General features: G+C 39.6%; 1 protein-coding gene across 3 annotated transcripts in view; it reads right to left on the reverse strand.

Annotated features, from left to right (window-relative positions):
- Nucleotides 1-25955, reverse strand: part of LOC108002079 (sodium/hydrogen exchanger 9B2) — a 113214-nt gene that overhangs the window by 70484 nt on the left and 16775 nt on the right. Inside the window, exons 1-3 of one of the 3 annotated variants that reach the window (XM_062086994.1) lie at nucleotides 17997-18061; nucleotides 11288-17795; nucleotides 6822-7196 (exon numbers count right to left, since the gene is read on the reverse strand). In XM_062086994.1, the coding sequence (XP_061942978.1) occupies nucleotides 6822-7196; nucleotides 11288-11616 (704 nt within the window). In that variant the 5' untranslated portion in view covers nucleotides 11617-17795; nucleotides 17997-18061. Of the gene's footprint in view, nucleotides 1-6821; nucleotides 7197-9392; nucleotides 9638-11287; nucleotides 17796-17996; nucleotides 18062-25955 lie in introns of those variants that run through there. The other 2 variants (XM_062086995.1, XM_062086996.1) reach the window with 2 other exon arrangements.

Genomic DNA, 25955 nt, shown 5'->3' on the forward strand with positions numbered 1-25955 from the left:
AAGGAATATTTCGAGAAAGCGTTGAAACGTGAGAATTGATATCGAGGGAAGAATTATATCATGCGGCTTGCTCCAGTGGTATTAATTTTGCCGCGTCGCGAAGAAAATTTGTTGTTGGTTAGAAATTAATTTCGTTCGCTATGGTGCAGTTGGGTGCACCGAGTACAGTTTCGAATTGGAACTTAATCTGCAAGGGGCTTAGAGGTTTGTTGTTTTAGGCACAGGGATCGTTTCATCTCGCCTCGTATATCCACTCACGTTGCGTTTTCGGTTGAGGGATTAAATTTAAGATTAATTTAAAATCTCATTTAAGACAGGTTTGGCTAGGATCAAAATTTTAATAAAAATGTATACGCATGTATATAAAACCATCGAACGATTTTACTCGCTATCGCATTTATCAATTATGTATTCTGTATCTCGATTATGACGGTCAGACGGATCGCAGCTGTACATACACACGTACAATGCATAATTCGATATATGAAAGCGCGTAAACGATGATTTATGATAACGAAAATCACGTGGAGGAAGATATAAATCCTCCTTTGTCGCGCATCGTATTTTAGAAAATTCCAATAATTCTGCCTGCGTTGAAAAAAAAAAAAAAAAAATTGTTAACATCGGCGAAAAAGTGAAAAATGTATCGACGCATTTCTTGCGTAACATTTTGAAAATGCTACGTAAAAAAAAAAAAGAAAAAAAAAAAGACACGAAATTTCGATACGACCTTCGAAATAGACCAAATTTAAGAGACATTTAAATACAAGACGTAACAAATCTTTGCGCAACTACGTCTTATTACGCATTCACGTCTTGCAAATGAATCTTAACGACACGAGCAATATAACGAAGTAAAAATATAAATTAAGCCGAGAAGCAAGGTTACGAATCGAGAAATTTATGCGAAATTTGATCAATTATTCTATATATCAATTTCGAATATACGAATATACGAGATTATATATATGCTCGTTGCAATATAATTTTATAGCACGAATTAATTAATAATATTTATATAAGATTTTTAAGATATATAAGATTCGCACGTGTAATTTATATCACGTTCAATACCTATGTTATTCTATATTCGAGAATTTGTCGGTAGTAAATTGCGCAACGGATAATTATCAACCTCATTCGAGCGACTAGACCTTGCGCGTACAATGTCGAATTTATCTCGTTCGTATTTTACAAACTATTACCGCGTTATTCAATTTTCAATGTCTAAATAATTTTCCTATTTTTCTTCTTTTTTTTTTTTTTTTTTTTTTGCTAAATAATCACGATCGAGGGGGGAAAAATTGAAATATCGACAAAAAAATCGATGGAAACGATAGATCTTCGATTGCTGTGCGTATTCCGATGAAAAATTTTTGTCACGGAGGGAAAGAAAATTGAATAAATCGCGAAGGACTGGGGGGCGAGGAAGGATTAAAAGTTGGGAGGAGGGAGAATTGGTGGAAACAAACGACGCATACATTATCCGATAGAAGGATAATTCTATGTAAAGATATCGCCTATGAATTTCCCTCCAACTTTGCGCCAAACTTTACGAGCCACACGATACTTCTATATTTTATACCCAATAAAGCTTGCTAAATCCATAAACATCCTGACCAGAATATTTAAACAACATTCTCCATCTCCGAATCCTCTTCTTTCTCCATGCAACCATTTGCAGTATTTCGCAAAGTTGGACGATAACAAGAGAAAATTACGCGTGGCGAGATCGAATTAAAGAAACTCTGGAAATCCATTCCAAACTATTTATCCTTAAATAAGTTATTTTGAGACGACAAAGTTGTTTTCTAATTCAACGGAACGATACGCTAATTTTGTGATTATAGAAAAAGGAGAGTTTCTTGCAACGGATCTATCGACACGAGGCTCACTCGCGATAGAGCGAGGTTCTAAATTAAAGCCTCGAGTAGCGGCATCGATCGATGACGTGACATCTAGGATCGCATGCAACACCGCATTTCTCAATGGAGATCAAGCCCAAAGGTATGTACATATATCTTAGCAACCTTAACCGAGATTTCCGATCCTTATTTTCTCAAATCCCTATCAATCCGTCCGACGAAACGTTTCGCAAGCTGTGCCATCCGTTAATACGCTCAACTCTGATTACCATTTTCTTTTCAAATTATATAACACGTTCCGCACAATTTTTCAGAAAACTATTAATTCCATAACATTACACTATACCATTCTATTATATCATTTCCACTATCTGCTCTATCAGAATTTTTCAGAAAACTATTAATTGCAAAGCATCACACCGTACCATTCCATTGAACTACTATCCACTCTATCAGAATTTTTTAGAAAATTATTATTTGCATAATATTACACCATACTATTCTATTATGCATCTTCATTATCTGCTCTATCAGGATATTTCAGAAAATTATCAATCGCAAAGCATTACACCGTATCATTCTATTAAACTATATCCATTATCTCTTCTATCGTAACATTTCAGAAAACTATTAATTGCATAGCGTTACACTATATCATTCTATCACGGTATATCTATTGTACTATCAGTTCCTATAATTACGCGCATTTTACATACTTATTCATCGTTCCCCTCTTCAACTCGTTCCATTGCAACTACAAGTAACTCTATGGTATACAAAAATAAGTAGGAATCCGATTCGAATTCGTTTGGACCTTTCTTCTTCGATTCGGGGCGCCATCTAGCGTCCGTCGTTCGTATAAATTTCGCAACAATTTCATCCCGCGTAATAGAGCGCACGGTTGGGCCAGGTATCCCGCGTTATTGGACGAGGCTTAATGACACCGAGCAGCGACCGCACCGTGTTATTATACCGAGGCTGACACGCGAGTGTTGAAGCGAATTGTCGGCGGGCCGGGGCGACAGTTTGGTCGCAGTGACGTGTCGCGTGGAAACTGGAACAGAGGCGAGTTGGCGCGAATTGTTGTCGCGTTTCACGTCCAGTGGAAAATTTTTCACAATAGCGGATAATGGAGGTACTTGAACAGCCTGTCGAGTTTATGTAATAATTGCTCCGCTTTTCGTTGTATGGGTGTCCTTTAGGCCCGTCCCCCGTTCCCCGAGGATGGTTCTAACCGGTGTCATGGGGCAAATTCCCTCCCAACCGAGCAAGGCTTCATTTTCCTTTCAAATTTCCTACCTCGGACGAACTTGATCTCTCACGTTGGAAAATTTCACGTATATACAGTCCGTCTAAATGAAATATCGTTTCGCCAACTAGTTGGAAAGAGGATTGACTTGTCTTTCTCAAAAATATAATACCTTGCAATTGAAGATGATTCGTCGTGGAAAAAATATTATCTTCTCATCTTCTTCAAAATAGATATATAAATATCGAAATTCATTATTCTCTTGACAACAATTTCGAAATTCTCAATCTTCAGCTAACTCAGAATAAGAATCTTTGACGAGGTATTGAAATTTCCAAAGTCCACGAGTTTCTTTTTCTTCTTTCTTCCTCTTCAAGAATTTCACAGAATTCGCGAGAATATGTCGCGTGTGAATATTCGCGAGTTGGAGGAAGAAATGGCGGCCGATAAAAGAGAAAATTTCGATATTTTCTTAAAAATATCTTGGAATTGAAGATGATTCCCGTCTCGTCACGGAAGAAATATCACTTCGTCTTCTTCAAAATAGATATATAAATATCGAAATTCACTATTCTCTTGACAACAATTTCGAAATTCTCAATCTCCAGCTAACTCAGAATAAGAATCTTTGACGAGGTATTGAAATTTCCAAAGCCCACGAGTTTCTTTTTCTTTTTTCTTCCTCTTCAAGAATTTCACAGAATATGTCGCGTGTGAATATTCGTCAGTTGGAGGAAGAAATGGCGGCCGATAAAAGAGAAAATTTCGATATTTTCTTAAAAATATCTTGGAATTGAAGATGATTCCCGTCTCATCACGGAAGAAATATCACCTCGTCTTCTTCAAAATAGATATATAAATATCGAAATTCACCGTTCTCTCATCCGTTCGACGACAATTTCAAAATTCTCTAACTCAGTTACCGGAGTACGAGAATCTTCCATCGACGAGGCATTGAAATTTCTGCGAGTTTCTTTTCCTTCTTTCTTTCTGTTCAAGAACTTCACAGAATTTTCGCGAGAACATATGTTGGAGCGAGGCAGGAAGAAACGGCGGCCGATTGCAAGACAAAGGAGAAAATTAAAAGCGATCGAATTTGGTATGCGACGCGAGTGCGTGCGATCAGAACGAATCGGCATTGGCCTTCCTCGACATTAAAAAAAGGGGGCCAGCGAGTGGACGTCGTTCGAGCCACTTTCTACTTCGACCTCCTCGTTTCGCGTGCCGTGCACGCGCCCCAATCGAGACGCATAACGATTGTTGGCGCAACCGCGCCAAGGAAATGTCATAATCCGTGTTGCTCGATCGATCTCGAGGAGGGGGTGTATTTATTATATATTTCTCGACGAGAGGAGAGGAGGAGAGGATGCCTTCTGATCTTGGGGCGAATGAAAATTCCAAGATTAATAATTCGACAGCGCTCGATGAGATCGATAACGGGTCTTTAGCAACAATGGGCGGCCGTGATGGTAGAACGTTAGAACCATTTTAGCCTAATGCTCTGGCCTACGTGCGCTTCAATATTCCCCACGGGAACACTTTGCGTAAACCCTTTATCTCGAACCTAAAAGGGGATGATGTACGAACGAGGATGAACGAAGCTGAAATAGCTAGTGAATCCAGTGTGCAAAAATTTGTTAACAAAGTTTCTTGCTCTCGAACTGTTCCAAATTTTAAGAGTATTTTAAGAGTAAAGAAAAGAGACATCCACAAATATTTTCGTATCGTATATTATTATATATACACATATCCCCTAGAGGTGTCGTTAGCTTCGATTTTCGATCGTGGATTTCTCTCTCCGGTTCGAAACCAAACGTTTCAACCTCAAAATCTGTACAACCTCACCGTTTATACAACAAACGAGAGAGAGAGAAAAGAGAAAAAGAAAAAAAAATCGCACGAAAATTCTCGACGGTTGGCCATTCATCGGTTTCGTCGAGCGAGAAAGAAAGGGTAAAAAAGAGAGACAGAGAGAAAGAAGAAAATAACAAATTTCTCTCTCTCCCTTTCTCTCTCGAGAGTAAGTGTATTTGATTTAAAACTTCGATTCCGGGGTGATCTATCAATCGCACGCGAAACAGCTGACGAGAGGAAAAATCTCCCTCTGTTATATCTATGATCTCGAAATGCGTGGGACGGAATTTCACCGGGAATCGTCTTGCTTGTTTTTTCGCCCGGTCGTCGATCAATCGGTTCGACCATCGCGATACATCGCTGTGAAACGCTATGAAATTTCTTATCGCGTGTCCCGTAAAACGCAACCTCGTTGAATCGCGAGACGAGCTCCTCCCCTCCCCGCTGTAAATAGCAATAAAAATCAGAGGAAAGAGAAGTAACGAGTTCCGGTCAATATTGCGGGGACGTTATCGCATCGGGTGCAGCTTCCAACGCTTTGGACATAAATTTTTGAAGGATTCGCGAGTGGAAATTTTATCTTACAGAAAAACCTTATCTTTATGGGGAGGGAGTCTCGATTGGAAGGCAGATCAAGTTGTTGGGAGGAACTTGGAAATGGAGGCGGATGAATCTTCCAAGAGATTTGTAAAATTGGAGAATTTTCAGTGTTGCGAACGAGAGAAAAGGTCAAAGCGCGGGAGATTCGAAAATTGGAGAATTTGGGCGTAATTTCAGAGCGAAAGTTCCGCGAGAAACCGTACGTTACAACGAGCGATAATGCTTTTTTATTAGCCCAACGCGATATGACACTTCCAACACGGTGGATCGTGTCGATAATCGATCCCCGGTGAAACGAACACACGCACACGAGCGTAGGGAGCGTAAATATTATCACATGACGGCGGCGGAATAAATTTCAATTACGAAATGATGAAGTTCCATTTACAAATTCAGCCCAAGAAGTAATGTGTGCGTAACAGCACATGATTTTAATCACGTGCCCAGTTAAGTCTAACTGTAGTCACGCGCAACAGCGTAATAATTAACCCCTTAGCTCGGTTGGGTCAACGATCGTTCAACCAAGTACAAACATTCCGTCTCTGCCACTTGTAAATTCCATTCGTTCCGTTTCCATCGAATTCCCTTGTCATTTCGATTTCATTATCGATCCGACATTTCATCTTTTTCTTTCTTTTAATTTTTGCGGGTAGAAAATGCAACTGTAACTTCGTTCTTTCCTTCTTTTTTTGAATTAGACGTGTAAATCATTTCCACTCGTCTCGATCGGATCGAACAGAGTATAAAAATATGAGAAATCCAATTCCAATGATAATTTATACGCTCGGATAGAGACTCTCCTCCTCTTGTATACCGTCAAAAAAATTAAAGATAATAAATTTTAACAATCGTACCATTTTCGAAAAGAAAAATCGTTTCTCCAACGACGAAGAAAAATAAAAGTCGGTGAAACTTTTTTTCTCTTTTAATACGACACGATGTCTCGGCATCGGTCTAGGAATAGACATCAATTGATCGTTGAAACACGACTTAACCGTGGTTTTACAATGGTATTATTTCGTGAGTCAGAGCGTAAATACAATGCGCGAATCGAGCGCGACGCGTCTATTATTATTTCAAAACGACAACACTCGAGTAAGGGAAAAATTCCATTCCGTTAGATTAACGAAACGCGAGGCATTGCGAAAGAAGAAACATGTAAAAATAATAAGATGCGATACGTCGTGAAAACGCGGGTGGTATCGATCACACGAGGGAAAAGAATAAATAAATAAAAATCAGGAGAGACTCACCGCAAATTGGAGATGACGATGTTGTAGTTTCTGTCGATGCTCACCATGCCGATGTTCTGCATCACGATCCCCGTGATGAGCATACCGATCAGGGCGGGAAGGGTGGTCAAGGAGAAGAGCCATCCCCCGAAGTGAGCCGCGAGGCAGAGGACGGCGAGGCCGAAAAGCTGGCCGCCCGGGGCGGCGTCCTCCCCGAGTATCGTGTACACGATGCCCCACAGCAACAGGCCTAACAGGAACAGGCACAACAGCCGGGCGAATTTTCTGTAGCTCGGGCAAAACGGTTGGGGACAGGCTTTCCTCCAACCGGGTGGCTCCCATGATGGAGTGTCGTCGCGACCGTGGCATCGCGTGCAAAACAGGTACAACCACGACCTGTGAACAGAGAAGAAAGGTTGTTAGAATCGGCTCGAGTACTAAAGTATTTCCTTTTCTATCCTATTTTGCCTTATCTGGTTCGGAGAGGAATAGTTTTTGTGGGATGATTTTAACGATAGAAAGGGATGTTTCTAAAGGGACTATTACATTTTGACTTATTTGGTTGAAATGTTATGTGACAGAGAGGAATAGCTTTTGTGGGGTGATTTTAACGATAGAAAGGGATTATTTTCATCTTATTTTGGCTTATATGATTGAGACGCTATGTGGCAGAGAGGAATAGTTTTTGTGGGATGATTTTAATGATAGAAAGGGATGTTTCTAAAGGGACTATTACATTTTGACTTATTTGAAATGTTATGTGGCAGAGAGGAATAGCTTTTGTGGGGTGATTTTAACGATAGAAATGGATTATTTTCATCCTATTTTAGCTTATTTGGTTGAAATGTTATGTGACAGAGAGGAATAGTTTATGTGGGATGATTTTAACGATAGAAAGGGATTATTTCCATTCTATTTTGGCTTATTTGGTTGAGACTATATAGCAGAGAGGAATAGTTTTTGTGAGACGATTTTTCTAAAGGGACTATTTCTATCCTATTTCTATCTTATTTGGTTGAGAGGCAGAAAGGAATAGTTTTTGTAAATTTTGTGGGATGATTTTAACGATAGAAGAGGATAGAATCGTGCGCGCTTTTTATCTTTCTTGAAATATTCGAAACGCTTTGAAACGGAGTAATATATTAATGAAATTTTCTAAAATATATATTTTATGGAGTATAATATTTCGTGCCGGAACAACCGTGTGTTTTTTCGTGTTTCCTTTTTTTTTTTTATTTTCTTGGACAGTTTTCCACAAACGATCACGATGGAAATTACGCTCGAAAATACGAAAAATTGTATGCACAATTCTACGCGTATTTTTCTCTTTTTGATAAAATATTGATGAAATATTGTATAGTATCTGATATTTGGAATACGCGTCTTCAAGTACGATAAAGATTTATTGATAGAGAAAGTAGTCTATCTCTCTGGAATAATGTTTGTTTCCAAGATTTTCCAGGATATTTCGTAAAATAATATTTTCAATGATATTTCATTTCACAGAGTGTATGTACGAATGTTTTTTCCAACTCAAAGAACGAGCAACAACAAAGAATTTTCTCGGTTCTGGTTACAAGATATACACATAACTGTAGAATAACATATTCATCACAAAATTTCAATTTATAAAAATCCCTCCATTCCATACGGCGGAAAGCTAAAACCGTAATATCCGTGATATCAAAAATCGAACAGGAAAATTCACTATGCGTATAAAACGTATATATATATATACACATGATAGAAATCCATTGAAAATTCGGTCTAAACTTTTCTCATAATTTTTTATACAAAAAAAAAAAGAAGAAAAACTTTTGTAATTAATTATATCATCCTCATTACGTAGTAGAAACATCAGAGAACATAGAGAGAGAGAAAGAGAGAGTCGGATAAAAAGAAGGTGAAATGAAGACAGATTTATGCTGTACAAAGTAAAAACTGGTTGCGGGGCAGACAGAAAGAGAAACAAGGGTGGAAAGTGAAAAAGTCGGTATATATATCACGAGATAAGACGAAAAGTTTGTATCTAGACTGTTAACATCAACGTTAATGTTTTGCAAAAAAAAAAAAAGAAAAGAAAAGAAAAGAAAAGAAAAGAAAAAAATTTTAGCATCGCGAAACTCCATGTTTCTTTAAGAGATTACATACATTGAGAATTAAAAAAAAAACCAAACTTCCTCTGCCCGTTTTCTAAAAAAAAAGTATACCTGTGCTTTAATCCATTCTCTCGGATAAACAAATTTTTACAATCCATCAAATTGCCACTCAGTCTCCCAAGAATTTATTACAAAAAAAAAATTTAATCAATTAATTTTTAAAAAGTCATCATATCCAATTTCCATCACGGTCAAAAACAAAGTTCTTCTACACCATTTCAAATCGTTCGATTTACCGATTCACTGAATTACGCAAACTAGCGAATCATTGTACCACACACACACACACAAAAAAAAAGAAAAATTAATTTTCAAAAAGAAGACGCACGATCCATTACCGATCCATCAATTTCCATTACAGCTGAAAAGGAAGGAAAAAGAAAAAGAAGAAGAAAATGTCATCATTTCGCAAAATAACGACACATCCACTCACCACAAGAAACTCAACGACTCGACCTTCGGTTTTCCCACAAACTTGTTTTCCATTCCGCTCCGCGTTTTCACTCCTTATCCCCGTGTACGCGATTCGCACCGATACCGATCGAGATATCGGGCTACGACGATCTAAAATCTTTTAAAATTAAAAGCCGAGCAAAAAAGCTGGTCGCTTATTCCAGAGAGGATTTAACGGAGAGCCGGAGAGCATACCTTGAGTGCACGCGAGCAGACGTTATAGGAAACTTAGAGCAGCGCTTGATTCAATCTCATTAGACTTTATGATCTTATCAAGGCGATTGGAAATGACAGGCTTTGTAACCGACCGGTTACATCACCATTCTACGCTTCCTAGATCCGTTACAATTCCCTCGATTAGGGATTTACCTGCCTCGAATACTTTTCGTGTTCGTTCGTACATCGTGGGCAGATATCGGGAAGAATGAAAGAGAAAAGGAAAGGAAAGAAAAAAAGGAAGAAAGAATTAGCAGAAAAATGGCGACGATGCGTATAATTGCAAGCAACGCAACGCGTGATTGATCGATGCGTTTTATCGATATTTATTTTATTTTATTTATTTTTTTTTTTATTATTCTTTTTTCATTTTAGAAATTTATGCTCGATGAATACCTTCGTCGGTGTGTCGAGATTTATCGTTTTATTTTTCGCGTTTTTGTAATGTTATTGTGATATTGCGCGTATATCGATATTGTTTTTTTTTATTTATTTATTTTTTTTTTTATTATCGTAATAGCAGAGATTCGCAAAGTATCGATTTTAATGGAAGGACGCGCAGGATGATTTAACGAAAATATGTTGTTACGGAATTGATTAGTCGAATATTTGTTGCGTGAAAATTATTCGCTCGTTTAATGTTAAACGTTTATGGGCCGCGTATATCAATTCGGGAAACGTCTATGCGTTGTTTTAATTTATCTCGCGGTTGCGCGTCGATATTTCACCAACTATTCGTAACTATTTGTACTAAAAATTTTCCGTTCTTTTCGGAGGAAATTGATCGTTCGGAAATGTAACTTTCTTCTTTTTTTTTTTTTTTTTGAGAAAAATCGTTTCTACGCGGTTAGATTTATCGAAGATAAAACATCGATTAAAACATTCCATTATTCCACCGTGAACTTCGCTTAATCAAACACTCGTAAAAGCTTAATGCGATCAAATTTACTAAATTCTCGCGTGTTTGCACTATCGATATGTTTGTTCTAATAAGATTACTCTTATCCAGGAAAAATAGTATTTTAAATGTAGAAAATTCTTTAAAAGCTTTATCGCGCTTAATAAGATACAATTTCTTAATTTCTACCGATTTCTTTAAAAAAAGTGTCGAGAGTAAAAATAATTATCGCCGCGTATCACTCGAATCACCATTCTTATAAATTATTCTAAAGATCTAAAGATATAAAGAGATTGTTTCGAATTGCAACCTCCTCCTGGAAAAAATTTCATAAATATCTCTCTATTATTTTAACTACCATCGTCTCATAAATCATTCTCAAAAATTCCCTCGTACGAAAAAAAAAAAGAAAGAAAGAAAAGATTTCGCAAATCGAAGCGAAATGAAAACTCGAGAGAGAAAAATAATCGAGTATCGTCCCGATCGCAAATTCGTGGTAAATTAATTCTCGAATTAATTTCTCGCACGAAAAAGAAAAAAGAGAGGGAGAGAGAAATGTTCACGAATTTGGGGATGTAAAATGAAGAGAGAAGAATAATCGCGCACGTATCGTTCCTAGGCTATCGTCGTGAATTGTACTCGAACTCTTTTTCTCGATTTCTCGAGAAAGAAGAGAGAGAAGGGAGGGTCTGTCTCTCACGGATATCTCGTAGAGAGAGAAATTTCATTTGAAATCGAAATAGAATGGAGAAAATTCTCACCGTTCCAGCTCCTCCGAGTACTCGATCTTGTCCCTGATGGAGCTGGTCAAGCTGTACGCGGACTTCTTCCTGCTCCCGTTGATCCTCCCGTTCTCGAGATCGAACTTGTGCTGCGGTATATTCTCCGAGCTGCCGTAGTTGCTCCCTCCGTGCTGCAATATCGATTTGCCACGTCCCTGATCCGAGTTATGCTCCGAGCTCGCGCTTATGCGCCGATGATGATCGAACGTCGGATTATCCATGCCGAGTATCTGATCGCTAATGGAGACGCGCCTCTTGGCCAATTCCTCGCTCGACCTGTTCGTCCTTCCGCTCATGTCCGTGTCCATATCTCGCCGCCCTTCCTTCCTCCAGATAACCGGGGCGGAGGTTGGATACGACCTAGCCAAGATCGCGTGTTTACGCGCCGATTCGACGTCCGTGCGCCTCTTCGTTTCCACAGAGGGAGAGAGAAGAATCGATTTTATCGAAACTCGATACCAACCACTGGATCGAGTCGCGTCTAGCCGAAGATGGAGACGGAAGATCGATGCTCGAAACGACGATCACGCGGCATCGGTCGATACGGGTCACGACGTTTCGCGAAAAGCCCCGGATTTCGCCGCTCCAAGGGATGGTGGCGGTAGGCAGGTGGTGCGATTCGACGTGTTCTCGAGCCAGCTCGAATCCATGTACACGCACCACGTGCAAGTCGGAGTTGGAAATGTCTCTTCTCTTTCGAGGAAAAAAGAAAGAAAGAAAGAACGATCACCAGACAACTCGACGAACGCACGGACGGGAACCGCGAAAGAAAGAAAGAGCGAGAAGAGGAGGCTAGTCGCGCGGGATCAGGTTTCCACGATTGACTGGCGATCGCGGTTCGATCTCCCGTTTCGATCGTTGACAGCGCGCCGTGAGCGATCCCGTGACGATGACTCCGAGAAAGTGGAAACTCCGATGATCCCCCGCCGATGATCGGTCGATCACGCGGCCCGATAGCGGCCCGATGATGGTCGAGATCGTCGCGTGACGATTTGTTTTCCCAGCCGGTGAGTGGGGAGTGGGGAGCGTGGAGGGGGGGATCAGCGCGCCTACACCTCGGCCGGATCTTCCTCCTTCGCGATCCCACCTTGACCCGCTTTTACCAGCCGCGTCGATCATCCACCGACGCGCCCGGAGCTTCCTTCGTTCGGATTCCAACTTCTTCCTCCACTCTATCTTTTTCGATCGATCGCGGTGCGGCAGAGAAATGGAGAGACGATTTTCATTGAAAATTTGGTGATGCGATGGAATACAATTCCAAGTGGGATCGACCGATTTGCTCCTTTATATCACGTATTTATTTGTACTATATTTATTACGTATCGCGCGTCACCGAACACCGACTTTTTCCCTTCGTTTGAAAAGAGAAAAGAAAAGAAGTAAAAAATTCTACGACCTCCGCGACATCGTAAACGTCATCGTTCGCGCGTTATCGTACGTTTTCTCACCAATCGCCAACTGTCTGTATTTGCTCTAAGGTTTATTCCCGCGCGCGAGAGAAAGAAAAAGAAGAAGAAAACGAAACGAAACAAGTATCCTCGTTACTCTCTCTCTCCCCCCTCCTATACCTTCTCGTTCATCGGCGTCGAATCGCACCGCACAGATCCGTCATCCATTTTCTTCCGCACTTTTCCCACGCTTCTTCTCCTCTTTCTTAAAATCCTCACCTCCGAACTCTGCCGTGAACCCGAGAATATGAGAGCGGCGTCGACCACGGAACGGCGCACGGAAACGAATACCGCGAAACGAGCACGGTTAACTAGCGACTAAACGCTGCAAAGTGTTCGCCGCTTTACGGCGGTGTGTTTATGCGAATGGTGGGGCTGGTAAAAAGTGGTGTAACGCACCAAGGAGGGACACACGCGCACACATTCGTACCGCCTGTGTCTACGACAATTGTTGTACCGCGTTTGCACAGGATGGGCACAGCTGGACACCTCATTCACGGCCTATTCGGGCCTAACCCGACCGACCTGTGCCCCTTGCGGATCGTGACCACGAACCGCGATCGTTTAACCAAGATCCGCGAGAATACCAGAGCGGACGGATCATAAATTGAAGAACGAGCGTCTGAACAGGAGGAGTTGCGCTATCTCGACCCTCTTCTTTTCCTTTTCTTTTTCCCTTTGATCCCCCATTTCGAAGGGAACGGTATTGTCGAAATATTTGAAATATCGGGCGATTAAGAACCGAAATATTTTCAGAGGGAAAAATTGCAATCGAAAATGGACGAATAGGAATTAAATTTGTCGAGAGAGAGAGGGAGAGAGAGAGAGATTGTAATCGAAAATGAAGTAGAGATTAAAATCATTGAGAGGATTATATTTCGATTTTTGGGAATAATTACTTTTTCGTAAAATATGTCAAAATTTAATTCTTTCTAACAGCGAATAATATTTTTATTCGAAGGTAAAAAAGTTTGGAAGCAACGAGTTTTTTTTATTACATGAAAATGATAGAAAGATACGGAAGAGTATCATCAATATTTACAATCTCTGTTATATACACGCTTTATTCCTTGCGCGTCGAGTATCGTGACAAATATCGTTCTTTCGATCTAATTTTTAATACGAACGTCTCGTCGTGTGTGCAATAAGTTAATTAACGACGAACGTATTTTTCTATCTTTCGCACCGATGTAAACACGCATTAATGTATAATTCGATTTGATCGTCTCTATTTTCTTTCTTTTTTTTTTTTTCTTCTTTATTTTTTCTTATCATCTCTTTTCGCTTCTTTGAACTCGCTCCTTTTTTTTAATTCAACTTCTCAACTAGATATAAATCACAACGTAATACGATGTAATTAGATAACTGATCGTCAAACAATGTGCTACTTTCTCGAGTGTCGATAAGCTATCATATTTTCCGACGACGCGAGTATATTTCCACCAAAAGAAATTTCCTCTTTTTAGAAATGATCCGTTTCGATCCGATTTTTTAATTACGTATAATAAACGTTCATAATTAATAATCAAAATCAAAATTCTCTTCCCTGTTTTTGAGAACAGATGTTTGAAATCGGCGACTTACAAAACCTCCTCTTCTAGTTTAACGCACGCTAAAATCATGCTTCGATCCGAAATCCCTGATGGAAACGTCGAAATAATCTCACCTCGAATCTTTCAAAATCTACCGTTTCACCTTTCCTCTCTCTCTCTCTTTCCCTCTCTCTCTTAGATTTCTTGCAAAATGTGTTAGAAAATAAAAATATCGAGAAATTTTCATCCATTCCTATCACATCGCTTTTAAATTTTAATTGGGAAATTATGATACTCGATTATGAGTTGAAATTATTCCCCTCGTCGCATTTACGATCGTAATTTTCGAAAGAAGGCGCAATTTCGAAATAAAAATTGATTGATCGATATAAGAGACAACGCGAATACAATAATAGAAATTTCTCGGTCGAGGCGAAAGGAAAAACACTTTTTCACACTCATGATATAATTGGCACGCCAAACGTTCCACTCGATCTTCACCGTGGCGTATCTTCCCGGATACTGGCAAGGGACGACTCGAATGTGTCGTGAATTTCGTTCGAAAGGTTATTGCGTTTATTTACATACCGATTCATCCACCAAGGTGAATTATGGTTGTATCGTATTCGAATTGTTTCTGTCGAGCGTACGTCGACAATTTTACTCGGTCGACATTGATAATTTTACTCGATGCTCGAATCGAGTCGTTGGGGAGGAACGTGTGCTCGTTGGAAAGGTATTGGTCCAGGTTTCTAAGAGAATGAAACGCGATACCGTATACGATGTTCGTCGAAAATGCGAATTCGAGCAATAATAAGTTGCGTTATCAAAAACACGAAAATAATTTCACACGTAGACCACGTAACGGATTATTTTATTTTATAAAAAAATAATTTCCAGTCGAAGCAGGAAAAATTCGAGAATCGAGATTCTTCGTCGAGAAAATAAATTACGTTCAATTTGTTCCGCATACGCGAGGAAAATTTTCGCTAAAAATCAAATCTTCTTGAAACGTGCAAATTTTCTTATTAAGATTAGAGAAAAAATTAAATCGTTCAAAATGTTAAAAATATTTCTGTTTTTGGATATACTGGAAATTGTAAAGAAAAAACCTATCGCCTTACGAAATCAAACACAGTTAAACCCCCTAAGAACCAATCCATCGATGGATCACCACTTAAGAGACGTTCCCCTTTCGAATCCTCTGCTCTTTCTCTCTCTCTCTCTCTCCGATCCTCGAACCCTTTGTTCTCGAGCCTGGCCGATAAAAAAAAAAAGCAAAAGCATCGAACTGGATCGAGGTGGAAAAGCGCTTTCGCGTCGATTGAACGGCGGTTTTTCGACGGTATCGATTTCGTTAATAAACCGGCGATAACCTATCTCCGTCTCCCTGGAGAGAAGCATCTCTCGCACCGCGTTTAGATTAATTGCGTCGATTATCGGGGGATAATTATTAAGCAGCGAAATGTTACGCGTGCTATCGCGCGTGAATCAGTCAGCGATGCTCGAGCAAGCAACCGCTCGTCATGCGCTTCCCAACTATCGAATCGGTTAGAATCGATACTAAGCCTAATCGCGAAAATATCGAAGGAGCGTTTACGCGATAAACGGCGATAAACGGAATAGTTTGTTTCTTCGAGTGGCCTCGAGTCACAAGACCTCGTTAAATGTCCCGTTTTATTACTTGACAACGGACAGAAAAAAGAATTCTTTTTTCTTCTTCTTTTATTCTTTCGAGAATTTAACTTTTCGATTCGTTTCGATTTCGTTCTCTCGCGGCGAGAGAATACTATATTTCGCATCTGAGAAATGGAAATGTATCGAAGATTGTAACAAGTTATCGAGTTTCAACTCGAATTATTACTACTTTTCCTTTTTTTATCTCCGATTTTTTCGCGTTCGAAATAAGGCCGAAGTACGGAGTTGTTTCCAATCGCACGAGTTGACGGACAGTCATGCGCTTCTCATTATCAGGGAGGATGAGATAGAGTTCAGTGACAAAAATTATATTTCCTTCGAGTGTAAACAATCATTATCAGATCGTGGTACAACACAACGATAACACTTTTCAGATTCCGACTAACCTCGAATCGATCGTCTTATTATTACAAAATTTCTCTTCTTCTACACCGTTCGGCGACGGCCATTTAATTTGCAACAATTATTTTCTTACAATTTTACTTCCCTCCTTTCGTTTCAAGCGAACTATCTTCCGCGTTCTATCGCGAAAACGCAAAGAAACGTTATTATCGCATCACCGAATTCGATATTAAGATTAGAATCAAAATTAATTGAGAAATTACTATGCACGTCGATATCTGAAAAATAGTATTCCGGAAACGGAATAAGAAACTTCCTCCCTGGCCGAATTACACCGAGTCATCTCAGCTTCGATTCCATCAATTGGTTATTTCGATCGAAACGACGTAATTGATCGTCCACCACTTTTTCCCTGCCGCGTAGAAAGAAACGAATTTAATCGAGCCTCTCCTTCGACGTACGTCGCAACGAAGGTTGCGCAAGGTCTCGAATTTAACGAGAGAGAAAATTGTTCGTTCTGCCTGCATTTATTTCATCCTGCAAATTTAATTTCATCCATCCACTCTGCAGAATTCATCAGCCGGATAATCCGCGATAAACTACTTCGATTCGATCGCCTCGTAATTAATTCTCACCGTCCAAGCCCCGACACCCAGAAATCATCGCGATTATTCAAATGGGCGGGCGAGGATCCAGGCTTCGTAAACGTTAACTCGGTTCGTTCGAACAGCGTATAATCGTATAGCGATCCTATCCTTCCCTAAATCCTAATCGTGTCTCGCTCCTTCCTCCCCCATCACGAGCCTCCTCGTGGAAAGAAGAGGAAACGATTCCACTTAACCCTTTCGTACGGCGATTTTTATTATCGAGGAATCTCGTGAGAAATAACCGTAAAAACACCGATGCTGCATTTCCAGGGAAAGATGTAACCCATACATACGTACGACATGCGATATCTTACTATTTCGTAGTAACGAAAGGGTTAATCAATGGATTCGACGGAGAAAAGTTTCGGTGAATAGAGTTGAAACTATAGGTGGGGCAGATTCGTCGTTATCGGTGTTTAAGTGGCTTTCGAAACGTGTTGTCAAACGCGTCGCTGCGTTTCGAGAACAATCATCGTATACATATATATATATGTATATTGGGGTTGGTATTTTTCGTAAAGAAGGCGTTGTTTAAGCGGTTTCAATGGCACGAATACGCGTTGTTATTGCGGCGAGAATCGGTTTATCGTCGTAACGTATCGGTATTCGTTTTAATGGAAGAGCGACTTCAATTCCAGTTACGTAGCGATTCCTTTTTTCTTCTTCTTCTTCTTTTAAACGAAGCTAACATCGTTTCGCGAAAGATCGGTAATCTGTGTTCCATTTACGATCTATGAGGTAATCGCGAAATAACTCGGTATTCCCGCTCAAGGAAACTAATTCGAGTTGCTTCCTCGCGATGCAAATTTCTGACGAGATTCTGAAACAAAGAAATTTCAGAGTCTTTTTTCAAAACTATTATTTCTTCTTCTTCTTCTTCTTCTTCTTCTTTTTATGTAAATTTTCGCATGTGAATTATGCATGAAGATTTATGTTAATTAACGAATACTTCTTGATTCATGTTTTTCACGCTTTATTTATTTTCGATAGTTTTTGCTTGAAATATTTGCGCTGCTCTTACCTGGCAAGATAAGATAACGCTAGATTTGCAAAATGAGCCTCTCTTCGAGTCTTCTCAATGCTGAAAAATTCTTGCATTATATAGGAAATATTCTTCTTCTCTTATCTAGATCGACACGTGTATTACTCGCTGGAATATTTTTCTTCCTCCTAATTTATGCCAATTATGCGGAATCACGTGGCTACGAAGTAATAATGTTTGTTTTTTTTTTTTTGTTAAGAAAAGAAAGAAAAAAAAGAAGCGACTGCTCATCGATACTCATCAATTTTCATAAGTGTAAAATTCGAAATTAACGGCGGAATCGATATTTTCGAAAGGTGCAAGAGCAAGTATTTCATAATGGATATATTTTGTATCCGTATATTATTTTATTTACTTATTTATTATTTTAACGAGAGACGTCATTAATTTCATGCTCGCTCGTATATTTACATCTATCAAACGTCACGTGAAATATTTCACCTCATAATTTAACGATTGCGCGATAAATCCCTTTCGTATATTTTATACGTCCGTATATAAAATATTAATGGTATAATAATAACGAAGAAAAATGTAATGATAAATACGCGACAAATTTTTTAATCTTAAAGTATCGATTTATACGTGTTACAACACGTGTTACGACAGGTAGAGAAGAAAATACAAGGGAGGAATTAGCAAAACGTTCGTGTTATTATCAATCGGGGATCAAGAGATTATTCTACTATTCCGATTTGAAAAATTTTATTGCAGTCGATACGTATCGATACGGAAATCTGATAAATCGAATCATATGACTCGCAATAATCACTTATTTATCAGGTTTAAACACCTTCTCGAGATACATTTGGAATTTACTACTTGAAAATCTTAATTACACTTTTGATCGCTTCGATTGTTGACAGTAGTAATCGCGCTAATAATCGGTATTAATGAATTCAACAGAATTATGACTAGACGGAACACGAGCATAACTGTGAACAGGGGCAAACAAATTGACTCACGATCGATTCAAAAATTGATCCCCTTCGTTCTCTTTACGGTTCTCGCCGATTTTCCGATCGTTCTTCAAACCGTTTCTCTTTTTTCTTCCACTCGAAAGAACGGTATTAATTCGGCATCAATGAATCGAACGGAAAATCAACAATTGCAATTGTAAACACGAGCGGACAAGCGTTCAAAATTGATTCAAAAAATAATTCTCTCGATTTTCTTTACGATCTCAGTGTTTTAATCTAGTTTTTTAAACTAATTCCAATCTCTTCTCGAAACAACAATATTAATCAGCAGCAACGAATTCAACGAAATACAATTGCAAACGCGAACAAACGTTCAAAATTGATTCAGAAACTAATTCTCTCGATTTTCCAAACGTTTTTCAAACTGCTGGCCCTTATTTTGCGGAAACAGCGACGTCCCTCTTCCAAACGCATATTTCTCCATCACTGTCGGATGGAACGAGCGCACGCGTCGTGAATCGTCGTTCTAATCATGATTTCGCATACGAGACTCTGCCTCGCGGAAGTCGCGAATTTTCATTCTTCATTAACCGTGAACAGACACGCGCACGTATATACACACGCATGTAACGATCACCGACGCGTGTCATGCCTCGATCGAACGTTTCAAACGCTTCGTTTTTCTGCGGATAACGTTAATAATAGCACTTGACCGGATTTGATTTCGATATTAACGAGAATTAAGCAGATTCTCGTTATTCATCAAACGAGGAAAAGATTATTATACGTACACACATCCATCCACTATTGATTTTTATAACTCGATCGATTCTTTCAACTCTATAATTTGTTCGATAATATTATTATTAATTCCTAGATTCCCTGTTATCTTTATAAAATTCGTTACATATGTTATATGTTTATTTTATCGTTATCTGTTATCCCAACTTTCATTCAATTCCTGACTTTCGTAGATTCTCCATATTTAATTAAATCGAGTGCTCCTTCAGAACATCAATTACGCAAATTACAGAGGGAATCGCAATCTAACATCCTGATTCTCATGGATTCTCGCAACATAAAACTCCAAACATCGACCAAGAAAATTACCAAGCATATTCCTCGCTCACAAGCATTATCCTTCACCACTTCTACCTTCCTTTTTCCCAAATTTCTTCCTCTCGTAGACTCGCGATCAAAAATCAAATCGTACGAATCGTCAAATATATAAAGAGAAAGAAGCGGACCAACACAAACAAAATTGCGAATTGCGAGAAAAAGGAATTCCAACAATCCGAGGAAACGCATTCTCTCCAACTTCCCTTCGAATCTCGATATCGCCGAAACACGCCAGCCAACCGAACGCTTCCCGAACATGGCGTGGAAACGTGATCGGCCAACTTCCCAATTCTCGCGACACCCCCGAACAGCAGCCGAGAGAACACGGCCGTGATCTTCCTTGTTACGCTCGCGGAACACGCGAATTTCCGTCCTTGGCCGGGCATTCCGCAGTCACGCGAGAATCGCGGCCACCAAACGGACGAATAAGAGACGGAGGGGGCCGAGGTCGAAGATGGGATTGGAATTGCAAATATCCCTCCACCCACGTTCCTCTCCGTTCCATCCATCTTTCCACGACCATCCTTTCCTCGACCTCTCCACCCTTACACGCGCCGCGATATCGATGCATTCGCAGCAATTTCGTTAAAAAAATAAAGTTTCGTGGTAATGTTAAATTTGGATGGCATCGATTCGTGCAATTGCTCGATGAGAGAAATAATAAAATTGAGGTGAAATGAAATATTGTGGAAAGAATTTGGAATATCGATATCAGCTGCCGCTTCTTTTGTTTCTGTTATTAGCTGTACAATCATTTATTTATATGCTTGTATATGGGAAATAGAATCGTTGGGAGGTAAATATCGAACTTCTTCTTTAAAGGATATTCGAGGAAAATTCGTTCGGAAATGATTCGTTCGAAATCAGATTGTTTCGAAAAGAAGTACGAGAAGCGCACCTTCGATCGAATTTTTTTCCTCGAACAAAATGAAGCGAATCGAGTGCAAACAAGGATCGAAAATAAGCATTTCGTATGATATTGTCGAAGTTTTCGAATCTGCTAGCAGGAAGCAGATCATTTTGACAAGTATCGAAAATTTTATACTCTCGTTAGACAGATTTTAAACGAATCCTGTATGCGCGCAACACGAATCAATCTGAGATAAAAATTTCAACGTGGTTAAATGACGAAGAAGAAATTACTGAAATTCGTTCGAACGAACGTATTAAGCGTGCAAAGCGTGATCCAAGGAAATGGAAGAGGGATAAAAATGAACAATGGACGATCGTTAAAGTGTGTAATTTGGTTGAGAGGTGACAACATCTCGACGTCCCATTTGTCGCTAACAAGTTCTGAACACCTCGGCCGATTCATCCGTAAGATTGCGGCGGGGAAGAAGCTAATCGAAGATTTTTCTGTTTGTCACCTTCTTTTCTCTTTGTCGATATTTTTCCAACGCGATCGTTGAAAAGTGTTGGAAAAATTGTTTTGCACAAACCCAACTTCCTGTTAATTAAATGTTAATATCTTTTGTAAAATCTACCCGTCGAAATTTGTTTTGTATGATAATGTATATTTTCGTCCTTTTAAATATCGCTGACTCACGATGTTATTTTTTTTTTACTTCTTGTCTATTAATGTCAAACGTATACATATTGAAATAAAATTTCAATATTTTCGTGCGCACGTTACTTAATGAATGCATCGTTGTATCGATAAAAGATTGAACACATAATGGAATTAACACGAATACGTACACGAAAACGTGTCTCTATATTAATTGTAAATTATTACAATCTCTAATATAAAAAAAAAAAAACGACACTGAATACGTTATCCATCCTCGCTAAGCGATAATAATAATAATTCGAAATTTATATTGATACGTAAAACACGAAAGGTGGAGCGAGTCCGCAAAAGTCGAAGGAAAAAGAAACACATCGTGCACAGCCAAAGTAAAATATTTACATTGTTACGTAGATTTCTGCACGGGTTTTCATTTTTTATGACTTTTCTAAGGAGAAATTTTACAGAGAATTTATCAATCCCATTCCAAAAATCTGTACCTTACTCGCTTCGAGGCAATCGATCGCGAGAAAATTCACACGAGTTGGAACGATATTTATATCTAACGATCTAAATGCTAGGTCGAACAAAAGATGTTTATTTGTTAATAGAAAAACTGCCACGTTCAATTCTACATTCCCAGGTTAAGTAAAAAAGAGCAAACTATCGAAACATTCATCATCTATTACTCGATCTACATGTAAGAACGAAAGAATTATATTCGAATAAAAAAACGCAAACTAAAAAGGTATCCAAATACTTAATACTTCCAAAATAACACGCTATTTGTAGTTCACATCGATGAAGAATACCAAGATATCACATCCCTCAAGCATTCATCCTCATCGACCGCTTATACCCCGGAAAGAATATCAGGCGATTCGCATCGAGGAAGAAACAAGAAAGAATCTTCGCTGTTCACGACCGACTATTACGCGATCCAGCACGGAGGGAAGAACCAAGGAACACCGTGTGACGAGTGTCCAGTTGCAGGTGGCGCGGCTCGAATTAGCTTAAAAGCCCGCGGGAAAAGCGCAGCGGCCAGATCTCGTATATCACGGCGAGATAAAGGGAGGGCAGACGGCGACGGAAAGTATGGCGGTTTCGGCGACAAGCTTGCAGCTGCCATCCTCATTACGCTCGCAAGGCGGGAGAAATATTGCGGAGACGTCCAAAGGAACCGCGCGCGCTCTGCCCACGTGCGTCTGACAATTCGAGAGAAGGACACTTTTATCGACTGCAGACAATTGTATAAGCGATTCTCTCGCAATTACTTTTCACTGCGAATTGCATAGAGACTCGTATTTATGACGGGGGAGACGTGAAATTTCGATAGGAAAATCTCTGTGATTGTCGTAGAAAAAAGAAAACGCGGATACCTTTTTTCCAACGATCGAATTTATTGGACCAGTCAGAGAGGAATCTCTGAATAAAAGATTCGTGGTTTCTCACGGAATTTAAGAGGTAGAAGAGGCTCGGAACGTTTTTAAGCGGCCTATCTTGTGCGCGCAGTCGTGTTAATTAAATTTCCCTCTTAAAATTTCGCTCCTTCTTCCCCTTCCCTTCGAACCGAACCCGGTACATTTATTTCCAGGATTCTGTGAGCCTGGGGGTTAACAACTGGCTTTCCAGTTCAAAAATTATTTTGCGCAATTTGTTAGCCCACTGGCGTTAATTAGTCTCGCGATATTCATGTTCGGCCATTCGAGCTGATTCTTTCGAGCGACGTTTTCGGCATTATAAGCTCGAGTTACAACGGAGAGGGAGAGTCTATTAGATATTTCACCGTCGCAGCTGTTGCGCTTTCTAATTATTCGGGAGGATAAGGTGAAAGATCGGTAGAAAGAGAAATGGCGGATCGAGATAAGATGGGGCTCGAGTTTCCCTTCGAGTATCGAAATTGCAATAATTTTATTGAAACAATTTTCTTAATGCCGAGACGAGGAATCTTATTTATCTTTTTTTCTTTTTTCTAAATTCGTAGCCACGTTTCTTTGATCTTTCGTTTCCGGTTGTATAACAATAACGTGTCTTGAAAGAACAGTTTCAGTTCGACGAGGAGAGTGAAATCAAAAACATTTCTACATATTTCTTATCTTTCTTTTCGGAAATTCAGAATCTGACGCGTTTCTCCCTCCCGTTTTCCCCCACAAAAGCAAAGCTTCGACGACTCCTTCCCAAACGGCCAAGTTTTATTTCCTTTTTTATCTCGTCGCACGCAACTTGTCGCTCTCCCCGCGGAGAAAACGTTACGATCTCTCTTTATTCCCATCGTTTCCGTTTCGACGAAATTTCTCGAAAGCAAACCGTGGCATCGTTTTCGCCACTGCTTTACGACCTCTCCAAAAATTCCCATCCCTCCCCTTCCCCTCTTCCGTCAAAAGTATCAAAAGACACCAAGATATCTGGAAAATAACTTTACCCGCGCGAGTAAATTATTAGGTAATCGAGTAGGCAAAAATTTCTCCAACGCTTACATAACTTTTAACCCCAATCCAGCGCGGCGAAATTTCCACGTTGCTACGTTTCTTCCCTCGAGAATAACCGCGTAATTTATAAATTGGGTTGTTTATTTATAAACAAACGTGGCCGATAAACGAAGCGATCGGCCACGGTAAATTGTAGCGAAATTGCGAAATAACGACAAATAAGATAGGAATTTACGAGTGAATGGTCGCAGCCTCGGTTTTTTTGTTTCCTTAAAACGGGGAAGGGGGTAAAAACCGCCCGTTTCCGCCAAGAAAATGGAAGCTCGTAAATTTATTTCTATGATAGGAAACTTGTTGTATAATATTTTCTCTCTCGCTCTCTTCCTTTTTCCTTCTCGCTCAACGATCGTTCAAAATATTTTTCGATCAAAATTTTCCCTACCTTTCATTCTCGTTCCTCCAAATCAATAGAACGAAAAGAAATAAAAAAGAGAGAGAGACAAAGTGGAAGAATTATCCTTCGTCAATCTCTCCGTATTTTCGATATTTTCGCGACGAATCGTGAACACGGATCTTTCTCCTTCTCTCTGCTTCGATTTGCATGATTCGAATGAAAGACCACAAAATAAAAAAAAAAAAATCCCGGTTAATCTTTGCTCGATTTCAAGAAATTATTTCTCTTCCTTTATCTTTCTCCCTGCATCGATGATTCGAACGACTAAATACCGAATAAAAGAATAAAGAATAAAAGGACAAAAAATACAGAAAAAAAGATGTTGACATCGCCAAGAAATCATTTCTCTTTCTTTTTCTCTCTGCATCGATGATTCGAACGACTAAATAAAAGAAAATACAAAAAAGAAGTGTCGAAAAAAAGAGATAAATCGACGATATCCCGGTTAATCTCGGCTCGATTTCACGCGATGATCGCGCCAAGAAATTATTTCTCTTTTCATTCTCTCTGGATCGATGACTCCAACGACTAAATACCGAATAAAAGAAGATACAAAAAAGAAGGTGTTGAAAAAAGAGATAAAGCGACGACATCATCCCCGATTAATCTCTCGTTCGACATTTTCGCCGGCGATTTAACGAGACGAATGGCGAACACGCGCGTGTACCACCAATAATCACGCCAAGAGAATTATTCTTCCTCTTCTCGCTCGACCATCCTGCCGCGAAACTTCCTCTGAACCACTGCTGCCAATTATTCTTTTCTTCGGCTCGACGCGCGAACACGACGATAAACCCACATAATTTCCTTCCACGGATATGGAAATTTTTCCTCGCGTTGGAGAGGAGATCCCGAAGCGTGAAAGTTCGTATCGAAGCGAGGTTGTAAGAGACGACAAAGTTGGGTGGAAGACGCAGGGGGACGAAAAATCAGGTTGCGTAAAATAAAAATTGTTGTCGCTTCGAAATGTTTTCCATCTCGAAGTTTCAAATCGGCGAAATTATCGATCAGGTGGAACAGTTGGAACACATCCCGATGATTGGAATAGATGGGTAAATAATAAATGAACGGGGGAAACTGATCAACCGTGCGAATGATAAATCATCCGGTTTTCTGAAAACTCGGAAAGGCATTAATTACTGCGCCGCTAAAATTTTAAAAGCTGCTGGAAACACGAGGAGCGCGAAAAATATATTATTCCCCCCCCAAGATTCCTGGCGGGAAAAGGAGAAAAGGAGAGAAGTTGGAAGATTTGCGAAGGGAATTAGCACAGATCGATGAAAGAATCGTGCAAATTGGAATAAACGTTGGAAATTGTTGATTAACGATTCCTCGAAATAGATTCGAATTTGCGTTTGCGAATAAAATCACGAGCAGTCACGAGCTGTCACATGCGGTTCAAACATTGTTCCAGAATAATTATACAGGTCTCGCGCGTTTAAATGTAAACGTAAAAATGTGCTTCTAAACGAGGAATCACCGGAGAGAACCGGTTCTCGTCGTGTGGTG

Source organism: Apis cerana, linkage group LG1 (assembly GCF_029169275.1).
Source record: "Apis cerana isolate GH-2021 linkage group LG1, AcerK_1.0, whole genome shotgun sequence".
Lineage (NCBI taxonomy): Eukaryota > Metazoa > Arthropoda > Insecta > Hymenoptera > Apidae > Apis > Apis cerana.